The sequence below is a fragment of the Acartia tonsa genome, chromosome 11 (genome assembly GCF_053477335.1).
Source record: "Acartia tonsa isolate MP-2025a chromosome 11, ASM5347733v1, whole genome shotgun sequence".
NCBI lineage: Eukaryota > Metazoa > Arthropoda > Copepoda > Calanoida > Acartiidae > Acartia > Acartia tonsa.
The window spans coordinates 9577857-9601516 of record NC_137270.1 but is presented as its reverse complement, the minus strand read 5'-3'; the positions used below and the strand labels follow the sequence as shown (position 1 = coordinate 9601516).

At 31.2% G+C, this 23660-nt stretch overlaps 1 protein-coding gene across 2 annotated transcripts; it reads right to left on the bottom strand.

Moving 5' to 3' along the window:
• Positions 1-628: 628 nt before the first annotated feature.
• On the bottom strand, positions 629-23359 carry LOC145331436 (post-GPI attachment to proteins factor 2-like). Of its 2 annotated transcripts, XM_080176081.1 has the most exons (14): positions 23311-23359; positions 22183-22262; positions 20736-20822; positions 12733-12794; positions 11408-11448; positions 10698-10768; positions 9754-9874; positions 8897-8979; positions 6111-6207; positions 5083-5171; positions 3518-3577; positions 1504-1596; positions 950-1022; positions 629-895 (listed from the first exon to the last, which is right to left on the bottom strand). In XM_080176081.1, the coding sequence occupies exons 3-13, from the start codon at positions 20794-20796 to the stop codon at positions 994-996; spliced, it is 807 nt and encodes a 268-aa protein (XP_080032207.1). In that variant the 5' UTR covers positions 20797-20822; positions 22183-22262; positions 23311-23359; the 3' UTR covers positions 629-895; positions 950-993. The 2 variants fall into 2 exon arrangements, with proteins under 2 accessions (XP_080032207.1, XP_080032206.1); XM_080176080.1 differs by having other exon boundaries at positions 629-1022.
• Positions 23360-23660: the final 301 nt, after the last annotated feature.

Genomic DNA, 23660 nt, shown 5'->3' with positions numbered 1-23660 from the left:
CGCTATAAATATACAACTAACCCCCCCGCAGTGGTTAGGCATTTAAAAAACCTAAAATATAGTTTATGATAGGTTAGGTTAGGTTAAGTGTCCACTCCTGCGTTTCTCCACTCCGACGTTTGGAATTCCTGCGTTTGTCCTAGGACCATGTAATGTATTCTATTAACTGAGATAATCCCTCTTATCAGTCTGTCTGTTTGTATTTAACAATTATACGAAAATTGTCATTTATGCATCAATTTATTTTAAACTTTTTCTATTATTAGACGTTATATTTAAAAAAAAAATCTATTGTAATCCATAATTGAAATAAATGCCATAATTTTAAATAAAACTATTAGTGTTTCCCGGAAAGGGAGGGGACATTTTGCCAATCTGGCTTAAAATTTTTGGATATTTTCAAAGGTCTTGATTTGGTTTTACAAAAAAACATAGAAGTGTAAAAACTTTTCCACAACAGTTTATAATCTACAGAAGAAAGGGGAATTTGTCTATAATAATTGGGGATGTACAACAATTTATTATCCAAATGTCATATCTCATATTACTATTCAATTTTTTTTTGAATTGTAGAAGTAAAAGAATAGACCTTCTTTAGTTATAAAGTAGCGCGGTACTAAAATTTATGTTATGCAATATATATTTATTTGAAGTATGGTTGCATAGTTTTATTCACATAATTGTACACTATGTACATTCAGTATATTTACACAATTTACTGCATTTACAGTATGTACTGCGTTTACAGTATAAACTGCATATAAAGTATATAATGCGTTTACAGTATTTACTGCGTTTACAATATGTACTGTGTCTACAGTATAAACTGCATTTACAGTATATAATGCGTTTACAGTATGCACTGCGTTTACAGTATGTACTGCATTTACAGTATAAACTGCATATACAGTATGCACTGTGTTTACAGTATGTACTGCATTTACAGTAAGTACTGTAAGTACAGCTTGTAAAGTTGACTAGATCTACACTGGTTCACTCCATTTGTTCTACTGCCTCAGAGCCTAAAATATCGTATTCATTAATTAAGACATAAATTATACATTAAAAGAATAAATGCACAGATTGGTGTGTCAAAATCCCATTAAAAAATTTGAATTTGTAAACTGCCTTTTTTTAACTCCTACAAAGCTTATACCCCCTGGTAAAATCCTGTGCACACCACTGTTTTTAAATTAGATTTAGCACAATTCTTACATCAATCAGATAATGAGATGGATAAAACAATACTTTATCTATCCCCACTATTACAGAGAACTAACTCTTTGTCAGGAAGTCCTAACTTTACTTGATAATGAGTTGCGCCAAGGCATTCCTCCTATCCTTATTAGTCGTGTATCTGACATAGCAGCAATAGCGAAGGTATTACTTTTAAACGTCTTTAGTTTGGGTTGAGATTCGAGAATTAGCACTATGATCTAGGCATTGTTACAGTCGCATGTTATAGTTACAGAAAAGCTTTGCTTTTATAAATATGAAGTTTACCTAATGTTATGTTGATATCGTGGAAATCATAATAGGAGGTGAAATGGTAGGCCATGTTAGATATAACCACTACATACTCAAACAAGGAGAATACTGAAATAAAATCATAATAGGAGGTGAAATGGTAGGCCATGTTAGATATAACCACTACATACTCAAACAAGGAGAATACTGAAATAAAATCATAATAGGATGTGAAATGGTAGGCCATGTTAGATATAACCACTACATACTCAAACAAGGAGAATACTGAAATAAAATCATAATAGGAGGTGAAATGGTAGGCCATGTTAGATATAACCACTACATACTCAAACAAGGAGAATACTGAAATAAAATCATAATAGGATGTGAAATGGTAGGCCATGTTAGATATAACCACTACATACTCAAACAAGGAGAATACTGAAATAAAATCATAATAGGAGGTGAAATGGTAGGCCATGTTAGATATAACCACTACATACTCAAACAAGGAGAACACTGAAATAAAATCATAATAGGATGTGAAATGGTAGGCCATGTTAGATATAACCACTACATACTCAAACAAGGAGAATACTGAAATAAAATCATAATAGGAGGTGAAATGGTAGGCCATGTTAGATATAACCACTACATACTCAAACAAGGAGAATACTGAAATAAAATCATAATAGGATGTGAAATGGTAGGCCATGTTAGATATAACCACTACATACTCAAACAAGGAGAATACTGAAATAAAATCATAATAGGAGGTGAAATGGTAGGCCATGTTAGATATAACCACTACATACTCAAACAAGGAGAATACTGAAATAAAATCATAATAGGATGTGAAATGGTAGGCCATGTTAGATATAACCACTACATACTCAAACAAGGAGAATACTGAAATAAAATCATAATAGGAGGTGAAATGGTAGGCCATGTTAGATATAACCACTACATACTCAAACAAGGAGAACACTGAAATAAAATCATAATAGGATGTGAAATGGTAGGCCATGTTAGATATAACCACTACATACTCAAACAAGGAGAATACTGAAATAAAATCATAATAGGAGGTGAAATGGTAGGCCATGTTAGATATAACCACTACATACTCAAACAAGGAGAATACTGAAATAAAATCATAATAGGATGTGAAATGGTAGGCCATGTTAGATATAACCACTACATACTCAAACAAGGAGAATACTGAAATAAAATCATAATAGGATGTGAAATGGTAGGCCATGTTAGATATAACCACTACATACTCAAACAAGGAGAATACTGAAATAAAATCATAATAGGAGGTGAAATGGTAGGCCATGTTAGATATAACCACTACATACTCAAACAAGGAGAACACTGAAATAAAATCATAATAGGATGTGAAATGGTAGGCCATGTTAGATATAACCACTACATACTCAAACAAGGAGAACACTGAAATAAAATCATAATAGGATGTGAAATGGTAGGCCATGTTAGATATAACCACTACATACTCAAACAAGGAGAATACTGAAATAAAATCATAATAGGAGGTGAAATGGTAGGCCATGTTAGATATAACCACTACATACTCAAACAAGGAGAACACTAAAATGAAAATGTTACATCAATATGTAGCAATTATCAAGTTGTAACATTTGTGTCTTTTTGATATTAGTAAAGCGTTCGATACATGAAAAAAGCATCATTCCTAGAGAGAGAGGGGACAATGGGCTATTAATTACACTAGTCCCCAAAGTTTTATAATAACGTTTTCTTATTTTTTGGCTGAAAACTCTGGAGACTTTAGTGAATTTTGGTTAATTGGTTTTTTAAGCTGAGTGTTCAAACGTTTCAACCACTAATGTTAATCTACAAAAAGGGGTAGTTTTTTGTATCATCATTGGGGATGTACATCAATTTATTAGTCATTGCCTTATCCCATTAGATCCATGCATCATTGCAATAATATCTGTTATTTTGATTTTAAAGTTTGGATACTGCTAGTTAGAACCAATCAATCAAAAGTTAAAACCAATGTTTTTACCTGAGTACATGCCTGGTTCACAGTAAGCATTGTGTCTCCAGTAAAAATACATGGCTAGACCTAAAAACAATTATTTTTAAATTAATATAAGTTTAAGAAGCTGTTTTAGCATACTTTATCTTGGTTTGAAGTATACTTTACTATTAGACTAGTTGTTTCTTTCCTGCTTATAGAAGAGAGCGGAAGAGTTAGGAAAATAATTAAAAACCACCTCATTTGTAAAGCTGCCCTGAAATGTACAATTCCTTCGGATAAGTAATTTTAGCAGTGAGTAAGGGAGGGGACAATGGGTAATTAATTCAATTTGAGAGTTTTCAAAGAAAGGCTATTAAATCCAGATTAATTCAGAAAAATCGGAGGAAATTGTTAAGGGATTTTTAGTGAAATATAATAAACTATGAACTAAGAAAAAAAGTTCCAAGAAAAAAAGCAATCATTTCAAAATTGCAATATCAGTATATCAGACTGACGTAACCATTCTGTAATTAATTACTAGAAAAATCTCCCTTGAACTCTCCAGATGACAGGAAAAGGGAAAAGAGAGGTGGCGGCAAGGGGCAAGTTATATGAACAGGAAAAAAAGGGGACAGGCAGGCGAAATCACAACTTGTTTTGATGAAATATAATGAGGTTTAATGGTGTGATTTTTGTATTTTTTTGTGATTATTGAACCCTACAGCTAGCTGGCTGGGCAAGAATATCCTGTCTATTACCCTTGCCCCTTGCCCCCACCATCTTCTCCTTTTTCCTATCGTTTGCATTAAAAAAGAAAGGTGGGGGAGAGGGGGAGAGGGGAAATAGATTATGGGAGGGTGGCCGTGTATATTTACCTTTCTACTCTCTGTCTGCTTTATTCAAACAATTAGTGGCATTACATGCGCTAGTACCCAAATTCAGTCAGAAAGTACTAAATTCTTGTACATTCCCTTTAAGCCAGTACCCAAAGTCTGAGACTCCTAAAAATTGAATATTCGATCCATTGTCCCCTCCCTTACTCCCTGAATTTTAGAGATCTTTAGCTTCAGACAAAAAAATCTTACTACTGTATATTATAGGATAATATTAAAATATGTATCAATAAATATGTATAATTGTTTCCCCGATAAATTTATGAAAACAAGAATTACTTTACATTTTGTCTAATTAAAAGACATTGGACGATAAAAAAAATATTATATAAACAAAATTAATAATGGTTATATTCCTAATTAACCTATTCCCCCTAACAATACTAAGCAAGACAGCTGCAGAACAAATTTTTGCATTTTTTTTGGAGGGGGGGGGAGGGAATTAATTTACATTGAGAGATTTTAAGAGACAAGGTAATGGATCATAAATGGATGTACATAAAAAATTATGATAAACAAAAAATACCCCTTCAATAGATTTAAACTGTTGATTAAAAAGTTTGGACAGCGCTTGTTTAAACCTTTCACTAATGATTTAATAAATTCACACGAAGTCTATATGCCAATGAATGAAAAAAAACATGTTTATACAGTTGAGAAAAAGTATTTCTTGAAATGTAATATTTCTTCCTAATTGAAATTATCATTATAACTTACCTATAGAAACAAAATTGATGGTAAGAATTGTTTTCTTCAATCTCATGGATTTCTTCTCCCAGTAATTTAATTTGGTCACCCTGTGATTTCTGAAATAATTTAATTTGGTCACCCTGTGATTTCTAAAATAATTTAATTTGGTCACTTTGTGATTTCTAGAATAATTTAATTTGGTGACACTGTGGTTTCTAAAATAATATAATTTGGTCACCCTGTGATTTCTAAAATAATTTAATTTGGTCACCCTGTAGTTTCTAAAATAATTTAATTTGGCCACCCAGTGATTTCTAGAATAATTTAATTTGGTGACACTGTGGTTTCTAAAATAATATAATTTGGTCACCCTGTGATTTCTAAAATAATTTAATTTGGTCACCCTGTAGTTTCTAAAATAATTTAATTTGGCCACCCAGTGATTTCTAGAATAATTTAATTTGGTGACACTGTGGTTTCTAAAATAATATAATTTGGTCACCCTGTGATTTCTAAAATAATTTAATTGATCAACCTGTGATTTCTAACATAATTTAATTTGCTCATCTCTAAAATATTTTATGTCTATGGTATTGAAAACAACCAACCATTTTATAGCATGACATTTGTCCAAAATTTGTAGCTATACAGTGTCATTAGATGCCTCTGTATATATTTGTATCAAGACAATCTTCGTAGCTGTGTTTAGTGCCCTAGAAAAATTGGGATAGATGTCACCGCTTTCGACCTACATATTCTATTGAAGTCATAATAGAAGGAAAGAGAAAGGGAATGGGGAAGGAAAACCACTAGTAAAGAGATGGGGTATAAGGTATTTCCTTACGTCAATAGAATAGGTAGGCCAAAAGCAGTGACATCTATCCCCATTTTGCTAGGGCACTATAGACAGCTACATTGGATAAGGGAAGAAGGGGAAAAGTGAGTCAAATACATCATTATAGACTTTCAGAAAGTAAGAACGTTCAGACAGCCGCTAGACAGACAAACAAGGCCACTTATAGAGTAGCAAAATAAGCAAAAAAATGTAATGTAACCTGAGCAAATAATAAGAAGAGGCTAGGTACATGCCAGAGAAGAGAAGGAAGGAGGCAAAGCTTAGCTTATGCAGTGTGAAATCTTCTATACTTGGAACTAAAAATAAATTGTTTAAAAAAAGAATATAAAAATCTATATTATCAACCCGGTTTATTAGTTAGAACATGTCCGTCCATTCATATAAGTAATTTTTAATATTCATTAACAATGAATCTAAATAAATTGAGTAAAATTGTAGCAACATCAATTCACATTTATATAGAGAAGCTAAACTCCATGTACAATGATAACGATTATGCCCCTAGTGGCCTCCAGGGTTACTTAATGGAAGGTTGAAGGGGTTGAAGTCGGCAATTTCTCAATTTTAGTTTAAGAAGAAAAGGCTTGTTTTGAATGTGGAAATGGGAATATTTTTTGAGCGATTTCTTAAACATACCAATTAACATACCCTATCTATAGAGTAGCTCCCTGTATGATAATATTACCTATAGAAAGAAGTAATAATAAGAAAACTAGAGTAATATTAAAGCTATAACATATTAACATACCCTATCTATAGAGTAGCTCCCTGTATGATAATATTACCTATAGAAAGTAGTAGTAATAAGAAAACTTGAGTAATAGTAAAGCTATAACATATTAACATACCCTTTCTATAGAGTAGCTCCCTGTATTATAATATTACCTATAGAAAGAAGTAGTAATATGAAAACTTGAGTAATATTAAAGCTATAACCTATTAACATACCCTATCTATAGAGTGGCTCCTTGTATGATAATATTACTTATAGAAAGAAGTAATAATAAGAAAACTAGAGTAATATTAAAGATATAACATATTAACATACCCTATCTATAGAGCAGCACCCCTTATGATAATATTACCTATAGAAAGAAGTATAAATAAGAAAACTTGAGTAATATTAAAGCTACAACATATTAACATACCCTATATATAGAGCAGCACCCTTTATGATAATATTACCTATAGAAAGAAGTAGAAATAAGAAAACTTGAGTAATATTAAAGATATAACATATTAACATACCTTATCTATAGAGTAGTTCCCTGTATGATAATATTACCTATAGGAAGAAGTAGTAATAAGAAAACTTGAGTAGTATTAAAGCTATAACATATTAACATACCTTATCTATAGAGTAGTTCCCTGTATGATAATATTACCTATAGAAAGAAGTAATAATAAGAAAACTTGAGTAATAGTAAAGCTACAACAAATTAACATACCTTATCTATAGAGTAGTTCCCTGTATGATAATATTACCTATAGAAAGAAGTAATAATAAGAAAACTTGAGTAGTATTAAAGCTATAACATATTAACATACCTTATCTATAGAGTAGTTCCCTGTATGATAATATTACCTATAGAAAGAAGTAATAATAAGAAAACTTGAGTAATAGTAAAGCTACAACAAATTAACATACCTTATCTATAGAGTAGTTCCCTGTATGATAATATTACCTATAGAAAGAAGTAATAATAAGAAAACTTGAGTAGTATTAAAGCTATAACATATTAACATACCTTATCTATAGAGTAGTTCCCTGTATGATAATATTACCTATAGAAAGAAGTAATAATAAGAAAACTTGAGTAATAGTAAAGCTACAACAAATTAACATACCTTATCTATAGAGTAGTTCCCTGTATGATAATATTACCTATAGAAAGAAGTAATAATAACAAAACTTGAGTAATATTAAAGCTATAACATATTAACATACCCTATCTATAGAGTAGCTCCTTGTATGATAATATTAACTATAGAAAGAAGTAATAATAACAAAACTTGAGTAATATTAAAGCTATAACATATTAACATACCCTATCTATAGAGTAGCTCCCTGTATTATAATATTACCTATATAAAGAAGTAATAATAAGAAAACTAGAGTAATATTAAAGCAATAACATATTAACATACCCTATCTATAGAGTAGCTCCCTGTATGATAATATTACGTATAGAAAGAAGTAATATTAAGAAAACTAGAGTAATATTAAAGCTATAACATATTAACATACTCTATCTATAGAGTAGCTCCCTGTATTATAATATTACCTATAGAAAGAAGTAATAATAAGAAAACTAGAGTAATATTAAAGCAATAACATATTAACATACCCTATCTATAGAGTAGCTCCCTGTATGATAATATTACCTATAGAAAGAAGTAGTAATAACAAAACTAGAGTAATATTAAAGCTATAACATATTAACATACTCTATCTATAGAGTAGCTCCCTGTATTATAATATTACCTATAGAAAGAAGTAATAATAAGAAAACTAGAGTAATATTAAAGCAATAACATATTAACATACCCTATCTATAGAGTAGCTCCTTGTATGATAATATTACCTATAAAAAGAAGTAATAATAACAAAACTTGAGTAATATTAAAGCTATAACATATTAACATACCCTATCTATAGAGTAGCTCCCTGTATTATAATATTACCTATAGAAAGAAGTAATAATAAGAAAACTAGAGTAATATTAAAGCAATAACATATTAACATACCCTATCTATAGAGTAGCTCCCTGTATGATAATATTACGTATAGAAAGAAGTAATATTAAGAAAACTAGAGTAATATTAAAGCTATAACATATTAACATACTCTATCTATAGAGTAGCTCCCTGTATTATAATATTACCTATAGAAAGAAGTAATAATAAGAAAACTAGAGTAATATTAAGGCTATAACATATTAACATACCCTATCTATAGAGTAGCTCCCTGTATGACAATATTACCTATAGATAGAAGTAGTAATGAGAAAACTTCAGCAACATTAAAGCTACAACAAATTAGCACAAATTGCTGAACCCAAGGATCTCTGCAATAAAAGAAAAGATATATCAATAAACAAGAAAGTTATGCGGGTGCCCAGCAAAAGATGACGAAGCTTGTTAATATAATGGCGCTTACCTGCAGAGTCCCTATTGAGCAATAAAACCCATGTCCTTTATTTTTGAAAGAAATACATAAAAGATAAGGGGAGGAGTTACTTATTTTCTTCCCATGAATAACATCAACAGGGGTCCCTAGCCCAGCGAGGCTACCCAGTTCACGATATAACCTAACCTAATCGGACCTCAGAAATAAACTAAACAAAATATCCAAGTTCCCCCCCCCCCCCTTTAATACATAATTCAATGAGGGAATTTACCGAAAGATTGAGGATAAAAGGAATAAAGAGAAATGTAGCAAGTTTAGTTCATGAAAACTTATTCCTTGTAAAATAATTAAAATTTCCTTTATGCAAACTGACAGATATTTTTATTTTCCAACCATCCGCCAAATTAGGGCCCCCAATAAATACAATGTTCTTTAGAAATATGCATTTTTCATAATACAATTACGCAGCTTTTTGAATATTGAAAACATAATTACAATCACGCAACATTGATAAGCAAATAAGCAAGGCACAAAACACACAAAAAGTCAAACTTTCTGGCGACAATTGTTTTTGAGGACCTTGGGGCCATATAAATGATATGGAATCATTAGCAAAATTTATCTGTGCAAAAGGTGAAAACTATATGCCTGTTTCTCAAAAGGTACAACAATATGAAGTAAAGGGATAAAAAATAAATTGGATTTTTTTTACCTGGACATATGTTTATACATATAAGTATGGTACATTTGACAGATCATAAGTCTTGGAGCAGAATGAATTGATATACACAACTTCCAAATATACTTCTGGGGGCTAAAATGCCCAATTGACGCTGGAAAAAAAGTGCAAGTTAAAAAAGTATAAATTGCTGTTTTTTTCGATTTATCAACTCTTTTCATTTTTGGTAATATTTAAAATAGTTTCTAAAGCGAAGATAGTCTAAAATTAAGGTAGTCAGTCTGTCAGTCCGTCTGTCTAAACAGATCTTAGCTTTTTATTTAATGCATGTTAGAATTATCATATTGATTTGAAATTCAGCAGGGTGATTTCTAATCAGCTATTACAGTTTAAGATATGTAGCAATTATATAGTTCATATAAAGTCTTATAATGTAAGTATGTCCATTGTCCATAACAAACATCTTGTATTTAAGTAGGGAAAAGGTAATGTGATTCCGACAAAAAATTCAAAATGAAAATTTTCCCACAATCCTCTTTTCTTATACCCCCCCCCCCCCCCTTCTGACCCACTTCCCTTCAGTTACATAAAATTACTCTTACAAAATATTTAATTTTTAGCAATTTCAAATTATATTAATTGGCTGAATAGCAGCCTCTGTATTTAAGTAACTTTAAGATAGATAAAAGAATTTGGATGTAATCTTACTAGATCTTTTCATGGAAATGTATTAATAATACCCAGTGAGGGGGAAGGGGACATTGGGCTGTTTATTACACAAGTCCCCAAAGTTTTATAATGACGTTTTCTTATTAATTGGAGTAACAGCTTTTATTGAATTTCTATTGGTCAATTCATCAAGATAAGTGTCGAAACGTAATTGTACTCTACGGAAGGGGTAATTTTGTGAATCATCATTGGAGATGCACATCAATCTATCGGCAATTGTCTTATCCCTTAAGATCCGTGAATTATACCTGAAATGGACGGTGCTATGTTCCAGACATCACAGTGAGTTCTAGTTACCCATTCTGAGTGGTGCAGGAAGCTAGATAGATTGATAGATAGACATGACAAATTACACAATGACGTATCCTTTTATTAAAATAAGAGAATGTATACATGGCTGTCTGTCTTTCTGTCTTTTTAGCTAAGGTTTTCAAAAACCGATATGGTTCTTCTTAACACCTATAGGTCCAGAAAGGTTTAGCACTATATTGAGGAAGGGTAACGGAACTTTCATCTATCCAAAAAAAAAATAGTGCCTTGAAATGAATATTTTAACGTGTCGCTAGAGGCCTCTAGGGGTACGTAGTTGCTAACATATCATACCTTTAGATGAAGAGTGTGGGGTGCTAAGCTTTTAGGAACACTTTTTGCTTGTCATAGTTATTTTTTGCATCGTAAAATAAACAGCTCTCCGCAGATTTAAAAAATGTACAACTATAAGATTAAAACCAGTTTCTTTAGCCCCAAGATGCCGAAGGAAGTCTGTTGGCGAAGGCTACCACAACTGGTCTTAATATTATGAATGTACATTTTTATATTCGTAGAAAACTGGATAAAATTCGGTATGATATGTGATTTTTATAGTATGACTTAGAACCGGTTCCAATCCAGAGGATAATAATCGGTTTTATAGGCCATACTGGAAAAAATTATTACATTGATTAATGTAAAGTCTTACCTGTAGCAAATGCAAAAAAAAAATGCGAAAAACGGGATACTATAAAATTATCAATGAAGATTTGACATGAAATAATACAGGGAACTTAAGGGATAAGACAATTGACGATAAATTAATATTCATCCCCAGATATGATAATCAATTATTGGTTAAAAGTTTGGACACTACATATTTTGAACCAACCAATCAATATTCAATAAGAGTACCCAAAGTTTATAGGCAAACGAATAGGGAACCAATGTTAAGTACCGTGGAATGTGCCAACCCTCCCTGGAAAGAATCAGACAATAAAATCTGTTGCACAGGGATATTAGAACAAGGATGACAACATCCATAAAAGCGAAGCACTGAAACGGTAGGACAAACGGATATTAACACTTGTATAGTGTCTAAACTGAATAATCAGAATATAAAAGTAAAAGTTGAAGCAAAATTGTCAGTAAATTTGTTGAAAACTGCTTGATACAGGATAATGTTTATGGACATACTTACATTTTTAGGACTTATAATCAAGAGTTGCTTCGCTTATAATATTGTTCTTTGTTGTTCCAGGAATCAATATACCAAAAATCAGATCAATCAGATAGTTAGATCTCAAAAAAATTGTTGTTGAAAAAGTAAAAAAAATCTACATGTTTAAAATGGACATACGGACATTATGGTAATGATTATAGAGTTGCTACGCTTTCTAAATCGCACCTAACTACTACAGGAATCATCATGCAAAGTTTGAAATCGATAGGACTATTCTAACATGCCTAAATTAACGAATAAAAGCTATCTATCTCGGACGGACGTACGGACCTACCCTAATTATAGAAAAGCTTCGCTTTTAAAAATATTATATTATCTTAGCACAAATTCTATGTGTTCAGTTCAATTCTCTCTTTTAAGTTCTTTTAGATCAAGTTAAGCAGAGCTTACTAATACATATTATGCTTTACTTGACATAATATTGGCATAATCTGATTTACTTTTAAGAATTTTGGCATGCTCTGCTTTACATGTCAAAACTGTGGAATGCTTTACTTAACTTGATCCATACTCTTTCCGTTCGTCCGTTGGTCAGTTTGTCTTTCGATTTGCAATAATCATCAAGAGTGTAGCTTCTCTACAAAATAAAAAATGTAACAAGACGTGGACAAAGTGTCTCATAAATCAGACATGTGACGTCATAAAAATGAGGGCGACTAGTGGATAAGTTGGAAAGAAAAGCCCTAAAAAAAGAGATGGATAATCCCTCATTTTTATGACGTCACATGGCGGATTTTCGAGACACTTTGTCCAGTTACAAAAAAAATAAGTAAATCTTCAATAATATTCCTGACAGTGACGACAGCAATGTTCTTGAACTGAATGCGGAAAAGCAAAGGCTGTTTGTTCATATCTAAAATTTAAAAAAAAATCAAGGATTAGTAAGTTTGCATTTAGAGCCAGGTATAAGGTATAACCAACAAGCAAAATAATTATGAAATAATATTTGGGGGGCAAATGGAGAGGTCGTCAAATTTACGATGTATTGCCCCCCCAACGACATCTGAAAAACACGTATAGGGTTCGTGATTTTTACCGAATTAATTTCATTGTTGGTATAAGCTGATTAACAGCAGCAACCAAAAACCAACAATAAAAGCATTCAAATATTTAACATTAGATTGATAAAGAATGTATATATTATTTTTAAAATTTAAAATGTTAATTTTTGAGCTGTTTATTACACTATTCCCCAAAGTTTTATAATAACGTCTTATTCGTTGGCCCAAAAACTTTGGGGACTTTTATTGTATTTTGATGAATTGATTCATTAAGTTGAGTGTCCAAGCGTTTCATCTACTAAATGCAATCTTTAGAAGGGGTAATTTTGTGTAATAGAAACTCTGTAGAGACTGTAGACTGTGTAGACTGTAATAAACTGTAATAGACTGTAATAGACTGTAATAGACTGTAATAGACTGTAATAGACTGTAATAGACTGTAATATACTGTAATATACTGTAATATACTGTAATATACTGTAATATACTGTAATATACTGTAATAGACTGTAATAGACTGTAATAGACTGTAATAGACTGTAATAGACTGTAATATACTGTAATATACTGTAATATACTGTAATATACTGTAATAGACTGTAATAGACTGTAATAGACTGTAATAGACTGTAATAGACTGTAATAGACTGTAATAGACTGTAAAAGACTGTAATATAGACTGTAATATACTGTAATATACTGTAATAGACTGTAATAGACTGTAACAGACTGTAATAGACTGTATAGAGACTGTAGACTGTAATAGACTGTAATAGACTGTGTAGAGATTATGTTGAAATCAAATAATTGTTATAGTAGTTATTACTCGCATCGCATAATTGACAGTCTTCTGCAGATAGTAAAATTACAAATTATAAAGCTATTCCAATTTAGTGGGTTAACAAAGGAGGGATTAATTTTTATTTCGTGAAAAACTGCTCTACTTTAATAGAATACGATTTATGATTTTTCAGTACGACTTGGAACTGGTTTTAATCCGGCGGAAATTAATCTGATTAGGAGTCATACTGGAATGAATATTCTTACTTTCATTTTCTTTCTCAATTTCATCTTTCTCTTTTTTCCCTCGAAACATTTTTTATTGAAGTGTAAATTAAAACAATTTTATTATTTATTAAAACTATTCATTTATTACTTTGATATTTAATAAATATAGAATAACTAAACGATTTTAAGACTTTATTAAATATTTTTTTATATTGTTTGCTTAGTAATTTCATAGAATCTAGGACGGTTATATGAATAAGTCGCGCAGTAATAACAGTTTTTAGCTGTTTCTTTCACAGTGCCTAGTTCAACAATACCCCCCCCCCGTTTGTAGTTTTTCGTTTGTTTCTTTATTTCTTTAGGTCAGGTAAGGTTAATTTGGGCGCTTTGGAGAACTGTAAGGATAGGGTACCGCTGGATTAGGGCCCCCTCGAAGGAAAACCCACCCCCTTATTTTTAAATTATTTCCAAAAAAAGGAGAGATGGGGTATAAGTGCTGGATAGGAACTTTGGAGAAATTGCCGTTTTTTTAAAAATATTATTTTGTTTATATACCATCATTGATATAGTATAAAGTCATGTCGAAAGCTTGGATTACTTAATCGTCAGTAATAATGTAATTTTAATAATTGCATAGATATATTTATGCAACTTCACCCGGATAAAACAAAATTAAAGAGTAGCTTTGCTGATAATATTTTTTAATTGTAGAATTATTTGAGGTTATAGATAAGTTAATTTACAGGCTGGTAGGGATAGGTTATGTTAGAAAAATTACTATCACTATATTAAAGTTAAATAATAGAAGGGTTACAAGCTATATATAACTCTACACACGGGGTGGGGACCCTGTGTCGACTTTCAATAGGGTCTTTGAATATCAGTCAATAGCTTCGAGGATATCAACACAGCCAAGTCACTAGAAAATAGCAGAAATCTATTTGCTTGTAGACGAAAAGGGTTCCACCGCTTGGGCAAGGTTGTGTGGGTTTACATCTATACTTATACATTTATTATCTCTGTAACTTTCCATAGGATTTTATTTACCGATAAAAAAAATTTCCATAATACAAAACATTAATGGAAACACTCATTTATAGTTATACTAGGGTTGGGCCGGATATCCGGTTTGGCCGGTTATCCGACCGGATATCCGGCCATTTTCAATATCCGGCCGGATACCGGATATTAAAACTATCCGGTTACAGGATATCCGGCTGATTTTTGACGCCGGATATCCGGTTATCCGACTGAATATCCGGTAATTTGCCGGATATCGAACGTTGGCCAGATATCCGGCTGTAACCGGATATCCGGCATTTTAAATCAGCCGGATATCCGGTATCCGGCCCAACCCTAAGTTATACTTAATCTGCCGCGCTGGTAAATATATAAGACTATTAAAGAACCATTCAAAGCATAAATAATGAAAAAAAAAAGTATATTCTTAAAATGTCATATTCCCTTAATCCCTGATTTAACTTGTGTTTTCAGCTGATTTTTTACCCCAGTTACCAGCAAAAAAGATTAGTTATTTCTCGCATCGTATTATAAACAGCTTTCCGCGGATATAGAATGTACAATAGAATGAAGAATAGCACCTCGGGGCTAAAAAAAACTGGTTTTAATCTTATGATTGTCCCTTTTTATATTCGTAGAAAGCTGGATATAATACGATGCTAGACATGGTTTTTTCGTATGGATGAGAACCGGTTCCTATCCACCGGATTCGAATGAATACGAAAAAATAAAAGACAAAGTTTTAAGAGATTAAATTAATTATTTGGCAATTCCAGGGGTTTCATAAAGCAAAATTATATTTTTCTGGGGCAATATCTCTGCGGAGGGTGAAGCTGCCCTTCCGGTTTTAGAAATAGCTCTACAGACGCATATACACAGAGACATCCTGCTTCTTTAACATAGAAAATTTTCTTGATTTTTACTGTTCTAGTATTTAATGCACAGAAAAATTGTCTTTTATTTGCGGCTGCGCTTCTAGCATCTCGGAGAGGATTAAAATCATCTTATTAATTCAAACATTAAAAAAGGTCTAATAACCAAGCTAGGACCAAGTTAAAGCTTCCTTAAAATAAAGAACTCAATCTGTTCAAAAGTTAGTGTTGACCAAAAAATTCTTGTAAAAGTATTTCTGTAGGTTTTACTTCTCTTTCATAAAAATAAGCCTAATAAAAAAATGAAACAATGTGTGTACATCCTAATTGAAGATATACAAAATTATTGGTTAAAAAGTTTAGATACTGCTATTTTGAAGCCACCAATCAAGATTTATTAAAAGTATTCAACGTTTTTAAGCCAACGAATGAACCAGTATATTTTTTTTTATAAAATAGAAAAAGGTTTCTTTCTCCAAAGAAAGAAGTCAACAATGATTGCATAACTGATCGACAAATTAAAGCCACCTAAATTCAAAAGGCACTAGAATATTCATTTTGTATAATATGTTATAAGCAATTGTACATACATATATTAAGGATAAGTTTTTATTTTATGTCATTCTTCATACTTTTTAACCGAACCTGAGGCTTTAAATGATGTCATCTATTTATCTAATAGTAGAGTAAAAAAATAGAGGCGTAAACAATAGCAAGACTTCAAGACAAGGGTCTAGTAAAGGAGGATTTTTCTATAGATATCTTCTTGGGAAGACATATTTAAAAGCTCTTTTACATATCAGCTGTGCTTCTAACACCTTCAGTCACTAACTCTAATAACATATTTTTGCTGTTATTAAAAGTACAAAAAAGACCACAATATTGTTTACTTAAGCAATGCATTGATAACAGATTTTCATTACATAGACATTTTTTATATTGGGATTTAAAATTTTTCCAATTTCAAAGACCTCTATTTTACACTAATTCTAAGAAAATTTCAGTCAAGAAAGAAAGGAAAAACTACATATTAATATTAGACAAAGGTGGAGCAAATTCCCAAGGACAAAGGAAGTTCTTTCTGGTCAACAATTCTAGGAAAATCACGAAACCTACTCTGGAAACCTTCAAGGGTACAGAGCTAAAAAGACGGTGCAACATACTTGTATTTTATAGTATTGTTCAATTCAGAAAGTATAAATCATAAGCTATCACCAAACCTCAACCGTCTGTTTACAGAATCAAAACAAAGGCTTCTTACTAAAGAATTTAGAATTAGGGAGATTTAAAAGATATTTTATAATAATTCCTGAAATTAAAATCTTTACATTTTTTTCTTATTCATGATATTTGTAACTGTTTACAAACAAAAACAAAATATTTTAACAAATTTTTAATCAAAAGCACTTTGATTAACACCTTGATTAACCCCTTGAGGCAGGTTAAAGCAAAAGTTTCAAAATGATTTAATAACTAAAAAATATCTCACTATATGAATCTATAAAAAATGAAATTGGACAAATTCAACACTAACGAATTGGATCTTTACAGAAAAATTGAAAATAATTAGAAAATAATCTAACTTATGTCTAAAGCTTAAAATTAAATTCATTGTTCATTACTTATTAAACAAGGATGACACCATCTATGAGAACAAAGCTCTGAAACGGTAGGACAAATGGACATTAACACTTGTAGAATGTCAGAACTGAATAATCAGAATATAAATGTATAAGAGTCGAAGCAAAATTGTAAGTAAAAACTGCTTGATACAGGATAATGTTTATGGACATACTCACATTTCTAGGACATGATTATAGAGTTGCTTCGCTTATAATAATGTACTTTGTTGTCACAGAATTCACATAAAAATTTGTCCATGTTTAAAATGGACATACGGACATTCTGGTAACGATTATGGAAGTGCTCCGCTTTCTAAATCATACCTACTACAGGAATCACCTGCAAAGTTTTAAAACGATTGGACAATTCTAACATGCCTATGGACTGACCAATCCTAATTAGAAAAGCTTCTCTTTGAAAAAAAATAACCCTAAAATATAAAATACTAAATTCAATTTGAAGATCTAAAATAAGCATAAAAAAGCATATATTGGGGCTTTACCACAAAGTTGCCTTTCAAGCACTGTTCCCCTCCTTTTTAATTTTTTTTTTGTTACCTTTGTTATACCAAAAGGAGTAGTTCCCCTTTGATCGTATTCAATTTGTTTTACATTAATGGTAGGGAAATGGTGGGGCTCTGTGCTCTACAAGGCACTTTAGGGGAAATTACCCATATTTTAAATGATTAAAAAAGTTTGTAAGTTGTAATATTCAGAGAAGATTAGTAGTTTTTAGGTTTAATTATTGCAGTACTTAATAAATCATGATTTCAGGGAAGCTTTTTTATTTTACTTCCCTAATTCGCCACTTTCCTCCAACGTGTTTAGCCATTAGATACAAGAAGTTGCCAAGAAAGTCAAAATTAAACTACAACAAATATCATAAAATGTATGATTGTGAAAATACATAGCTATGTAGTTCAGAATTTTATTGCTAGGTGTCGTAAAAACCTTTTTGGAATTTAAATTTGTATATGAGATTAATATTTAAACAATCTTAAATATTTTTCAAAGTATTACAGCTATCCACTCTTTAGGATTTTTAATAAATTTATTCACTATTTAACATATAATTTACGAGTAGTTTATGTTTTAGATAAAATACCTAAAAGTTGTAAAAAAAGTTTAAGTCTGCTCATACATCTTTAAACTGAATGTGCAGACAAACTCTGACAATCCTTATAGCATGGCTTTTAGTAAACAGAGCAAAAAGTATTAAAATAATGCTTGAGTTTCTTATCAAATTCTGCGAAAAGTTGCTTTATCTCATCATCAAGTTTAAACTGGAAATCTAAGAAATCAGCTCTAAAGCATTGTTTGCCAGAATAGCCTTCCCTTGTCCCTGCAAATTCCTTAAAGGGAAGGGGCAGCTATTTTAGTAAGTTAGATAATAACTACACTTATTAACCAGGGAAGGAAGGGACATAGAACTGTAAATTAAAATCTCATTTGTTAGATCCAAAAACTTTTAGGGATTTTATTCAATTTGATAACGAAGCCCAATCTGTCCTACTTTTTATTCCAGTGACGTCATAAAAATGAGGTATTATCCAACTCTTTTTTAAGGGTTTTATTTCCTAATTCTCATCTAATCTCCCTAATTTTTATGACGTCAAAGAAATCAAAAGGGCTTCGTCAATTTGATTGTTTGGTACAAGCTAATAGTATCCAAACTTTTCTACCAATAATTTTAATCTACATATAGGATAACAATATTGATCATAATTGAGGGTGCACAATGTACATCAATGCATCTTTCATCAGTTAATATCCCTTAATATCCCTGATATTAAGACAGAAGAAAAACAAATATAATGAGAGGTTTTGTTTCTTACCAAAAGAAAAATAACTAAACAAACTTATAGAAAACTATTGTTAAAATGTTTGGTGTCTTTCTGTGTTTATTTACTGGAAAGACTCATTTAAGTCCAAGGAAGGTTTAGAAGAATATACTTGCCCGATTGGTATCGGCTTTACAGAGAATCTTCCTCTTGGTCATGCCAATGTTGTAAGCTATTTTCTTTAGATATAGAGAATAGCAATTTCATAGCTTCCTTTCCCTCTAGGCAAAGTCCCTAGTGACTAGGGGCTATGCTACTAATATTATTTAAGTCTTATAATGAAACAAATATTTAAATTTTTCTTATCTAATTACAATTTTAATATTACATATTAGCAGTTAATAAGAAACACCATGTACAAAAATTGCAATTGTTTGTTTTGTATTTGAAAAGATTAGAAATTCATAATAAAAAATAATATTTTTAATGTAAAGCTTTTCTATGATTTTTTTATTTCACAAAAAAAGAAAGGTTGACTAAAAATGGGTTAGGGGTTAAATGCTCTTTGGTGATTGGAATTATCATTTCATCTATTAAATGTATATCCTTCTTACACAAGGATTGTCTTATAAAACAATATATATGTAGTAGTTTCCCAAATCAACAAGTGTAATACTCCAAATACACTTATCCTTGTTTATTTGACATATATGCATATAGAGATAAAAGAAATACGTGTTTATATATTTCATTTCATGAAGAGAAAAAAAAACTCAGCACAGTAACTCCTAACTAACTTTTAATACACGACTTTTATCTGAAAGTCTTAACATTGCATTGTAATCCAGGGATCTAAAGGGATAACACAGTCGCTTATGAATTAATATACATCCCCAATGAAGATACACAACATTACCACTTATGAAGATTACAATCAGTGCAGGTTGAATCGTTCGGAAACTCAACTTCATGACCCAACCAATCAAAATTCATAAAGAGTCCCCAAAGTTGTTAAGCCAACAAATAAGAAATCGTTATTGTAAAACTTTGCAGATTAGTGTAATAAACAACCTAATGTCCCCTCTCTTCCTGATTGTAATCAGTTTCTTCTGCTTAAAGACCAAAACAATTCGGTTGATATTTAATAAACCAACCAGATAAATAACATTTATAATTATTTCTAACGTCTCAAGCATGACGCGATATACCCATATTCGAATTTGAAACCCTCCCTCCCCCCCCCTAACGGATGTCAAGCGAGTTTTCTCAGAGAGAGAGGGGACAATGGGCTGTTTATTACACTAGTCCCCAAAGTTTTATGATAATGTTTTCTTATTCGTTGTCTTAATAACTTTGAGACTTTAGTGAATTTTGATTGGTTAATTTATTAAGTTGAGTGTTCATTGGGGATGTACATTAATTTATCGGCCATTGTCTTATCCCTTTAGATCTCTGGAGTTTTCCACATGCCAATGAAACAAATGACTTACCTATTTTATAGTTTGACCCATTGGCTAGCCGATTGGGGGTTAGTTGGTCAGGATTACCCATTATCAAGCTTTCCCTACTGCAATGCCCTAAAACAAGATTGAGTAGTAGAGTACCTCCTTTTGTAAAAAAGTTATTTTTTTCAAATGGAGAATTCATGGGCTTTTTAGTAACGAAGTTACTGTATAACTCCAAAAGTTCGTCTTACAGCTATGGCCGTCTTTCTTTTCTGGTACATGTATAAATGTAATATTGATTTTTGATGTTGAAATTGTTCTATTAGAAGACTTAGCATCTCTTTAATCGTTACCAGAAAGTGCATTTAAAACATGTTGGTTTTTAAAAATTATAATTTATACAATTTTATTTTGACTTTTAATTGAATATTCTGACACTTATGAGTGTTAACGTTTGTCTGTCCTACCGTAAATTCTTAAAGCTTCGCTTTTATGTTTGTTGTCATCCTTGTAAACCTAAACTTTTGAATCTGGTGCAGTACTAATTATGGTGAAAAATTTACAATTAAAATTTAACTTTAACCTAACATAATGCGGATTTACTGTAGCAAAATATTATTAAACATCACTGGAGTGTAAAGAATACACCCCCCCCCCCCGCTTGTGGTTTTGATAATTTACTATTGAGAGATATTAAAAAGAAATAAGGTTTAGCCAACAAGCGAAATAAAGCTAAAATAATATTTGGGGGGCAGAAAAAAGATCGTCAATTTTACTATTTGTTGCCCCCAAACGACAGCTGAAAAACACTTATAGGTTTCGTGATTTTTTTCCGAATTTATTTCGTTGTTGGTGTAAGATTGATATTAACATTATTAAAATTGCAGTCCTAACCACCCCCCACTTAGAATTTAGTTTTAAAGAATAAAACAATAGATGAAATTTCTTTGGGCGATAACTCTTGGGAGTAATAAAACATCCCTTGTACTATAGAAAGAACACTGTAAGGAGATAACAATTGGTTCAGTGGTTAGAGATATTCTTCACTCCATAAACACTAAGAGATATAAGTTTTCCGGAATTTTAATGTAGGGAGTAGATTTGAAATCTGCATCAAATTTTAAGGATTTTTTATAAAATTCGTTTTTTGTAAAATTCTTTATCTAAAAGCGAAAATACTTTTTAAGTTAATTAATTTTGACCAATAGGATAGGTGGATTTTAAACTACCTGCGCTGAATGATGTACGACATCCAATCAGAGCGCAGATTTTTTAAATCCACCAATCACAGATGCCAAAATTAATTAACTTAATTTGTATTTCCGCTTTTAGATAAAGAATTATACAAAAAACGAATTTTATAAAAAATCCTTAAAATTTGATGCAGATTTCAAATATACTCCCTACATTACAATTCCGGAAAACTTATATCTCTTAATAAACACACATACAAATATACATCCTGTTATTTTTATATAATGATAAATATTACCACTAATAACTGTGTGACAGATTTGGTAAGACTAAATTTCTAGAAAATTCAGCTTTTCTCATTTTTTGTATGGCTTCCTTACACAAAGTATATTCATACAACCAATCAATATCAATTTCATTTAATCCATAAGTAGCGCAGCAACGACACAAACAAGGACAATTTACTTTGTATAAAGAAGGTGTGTAGATTGAATTGCATAGATGCCGTGGAGAATATAAGCCATCTCTAGACCTGTAAGAAGCTTTAAGGAGCTATAAGGATAACCAAATCGATTGAGCAGTTACCGAGATTCTTTGCTACAGGCATACAGACACACAAACATTATCTTTTTTCATTAAAACAGAAATTTAAGCACTAGGAAGGGATAAGACTTTATACTATAATTTATGCTGGTCCCCATAGTTTCATAAAAAGTCCTCATATTCGTTAGCTTAAAAAAATATTGACATATGTACTAGAATGCGCAGGTTTCATATCTATACATATATGAGGAAGGAAGGTGTTTTTTTATTAGAAGCCTAATATTTCAATATCTACTGAACCGATTGATTTCTCCATTTTAGAGAAGCTTAGCTAATTTGAAAATTGAAGTTGTGTGTAAGTTTTAATCTATAGTATTGCCCCCTCCCTTCCCCTTTTAATACAGAGCCCTTAGAGATGCTAGGGGCGCAACTTTAAATCCTTATGATAAAGTAAAAGGATCTTTGTCTTTTTGTCTGTGTGTTTGTTTGTACGGAATTATCTCGCTAACCGCTGAACCGATCGGGTTCTCCTTAAAAGGGTAGCTTCTTATAGGTCCCGGGAAGGTTTATAACTATTTTAAGGGAAGGGTACCACCACCCTTCCAAGAGAGATCGCCCCTAAAAAAATTAACCCCCCCCCCAAAAAAAAAAAATTTAATTTCTTTTGACTAAATTTAAAAATGGAGGGGAGCAAACCCCACCAAAAAAAATAATGAATGCGGTTATCAAATTCAACTTTCCCCTCCTCAAGTGCCCTTAGAGGCCTCTAGGGGCGCAACTTTAAATTAAAGCATAAAGTAACACAAACCGGTACGGGCTAGTTACAAAGTAGATTAATTAAACCTTTAAAATAATATGAAAGGTTTGTATGAATTCATTCCTTTGATGCACCTTGTACCATGCTATACACAATCCATTTCTTTTAGTCATCTGAAATATAATTACTCAGATAGGTTAGAAAGATAGATAATTAGTTCGATAAATAGTTGGATAGATAAATATAAAATTGATAGAAAACCGTATACCAAAACTATGCAAATCCGTTTCTTTTATTCGTCTGAAATATAGGTACTCATAATTAGGTTAAAGGTTATAAAAGGATAGATAGATAATTGGATAGTAAATAGATATAAAAACCTTTTTACTAAACTTTACACAATAAATTTTATTCATTTTAAAATACATCAACTCATAGATAGTTAGGAGGTTATAAATTTAATTGGATTGATATAC

What these genes read in the sequence shown, in the direction of transcription:
- LOC145331436 (XM_080176080.1), bottom strand. Translation starts at nt 20,796, where the DNA reads ATGGGTAATCCTGACCAACTAACCCCCAATCGGCTAGCCAATGGGTCA. An exon ending in TTTTTTTGCATTTGCTACAG is followed by an intron (nt 10,769 to 11,407) that starts GTAAGACTTTAC and finishes CAATCTATCTAG; the next exon opens with CTTCCTGCACCACTCAGAAT. An exon ending in TGAACCAGGCATGTACTCAG is followed by an intron (nt 1,597 to 3,517) that starts GTAAAAACATTG and finishes ATTTTATTTCAG; the next exon opens with TATTCTCCTTGTTTGAGTAT.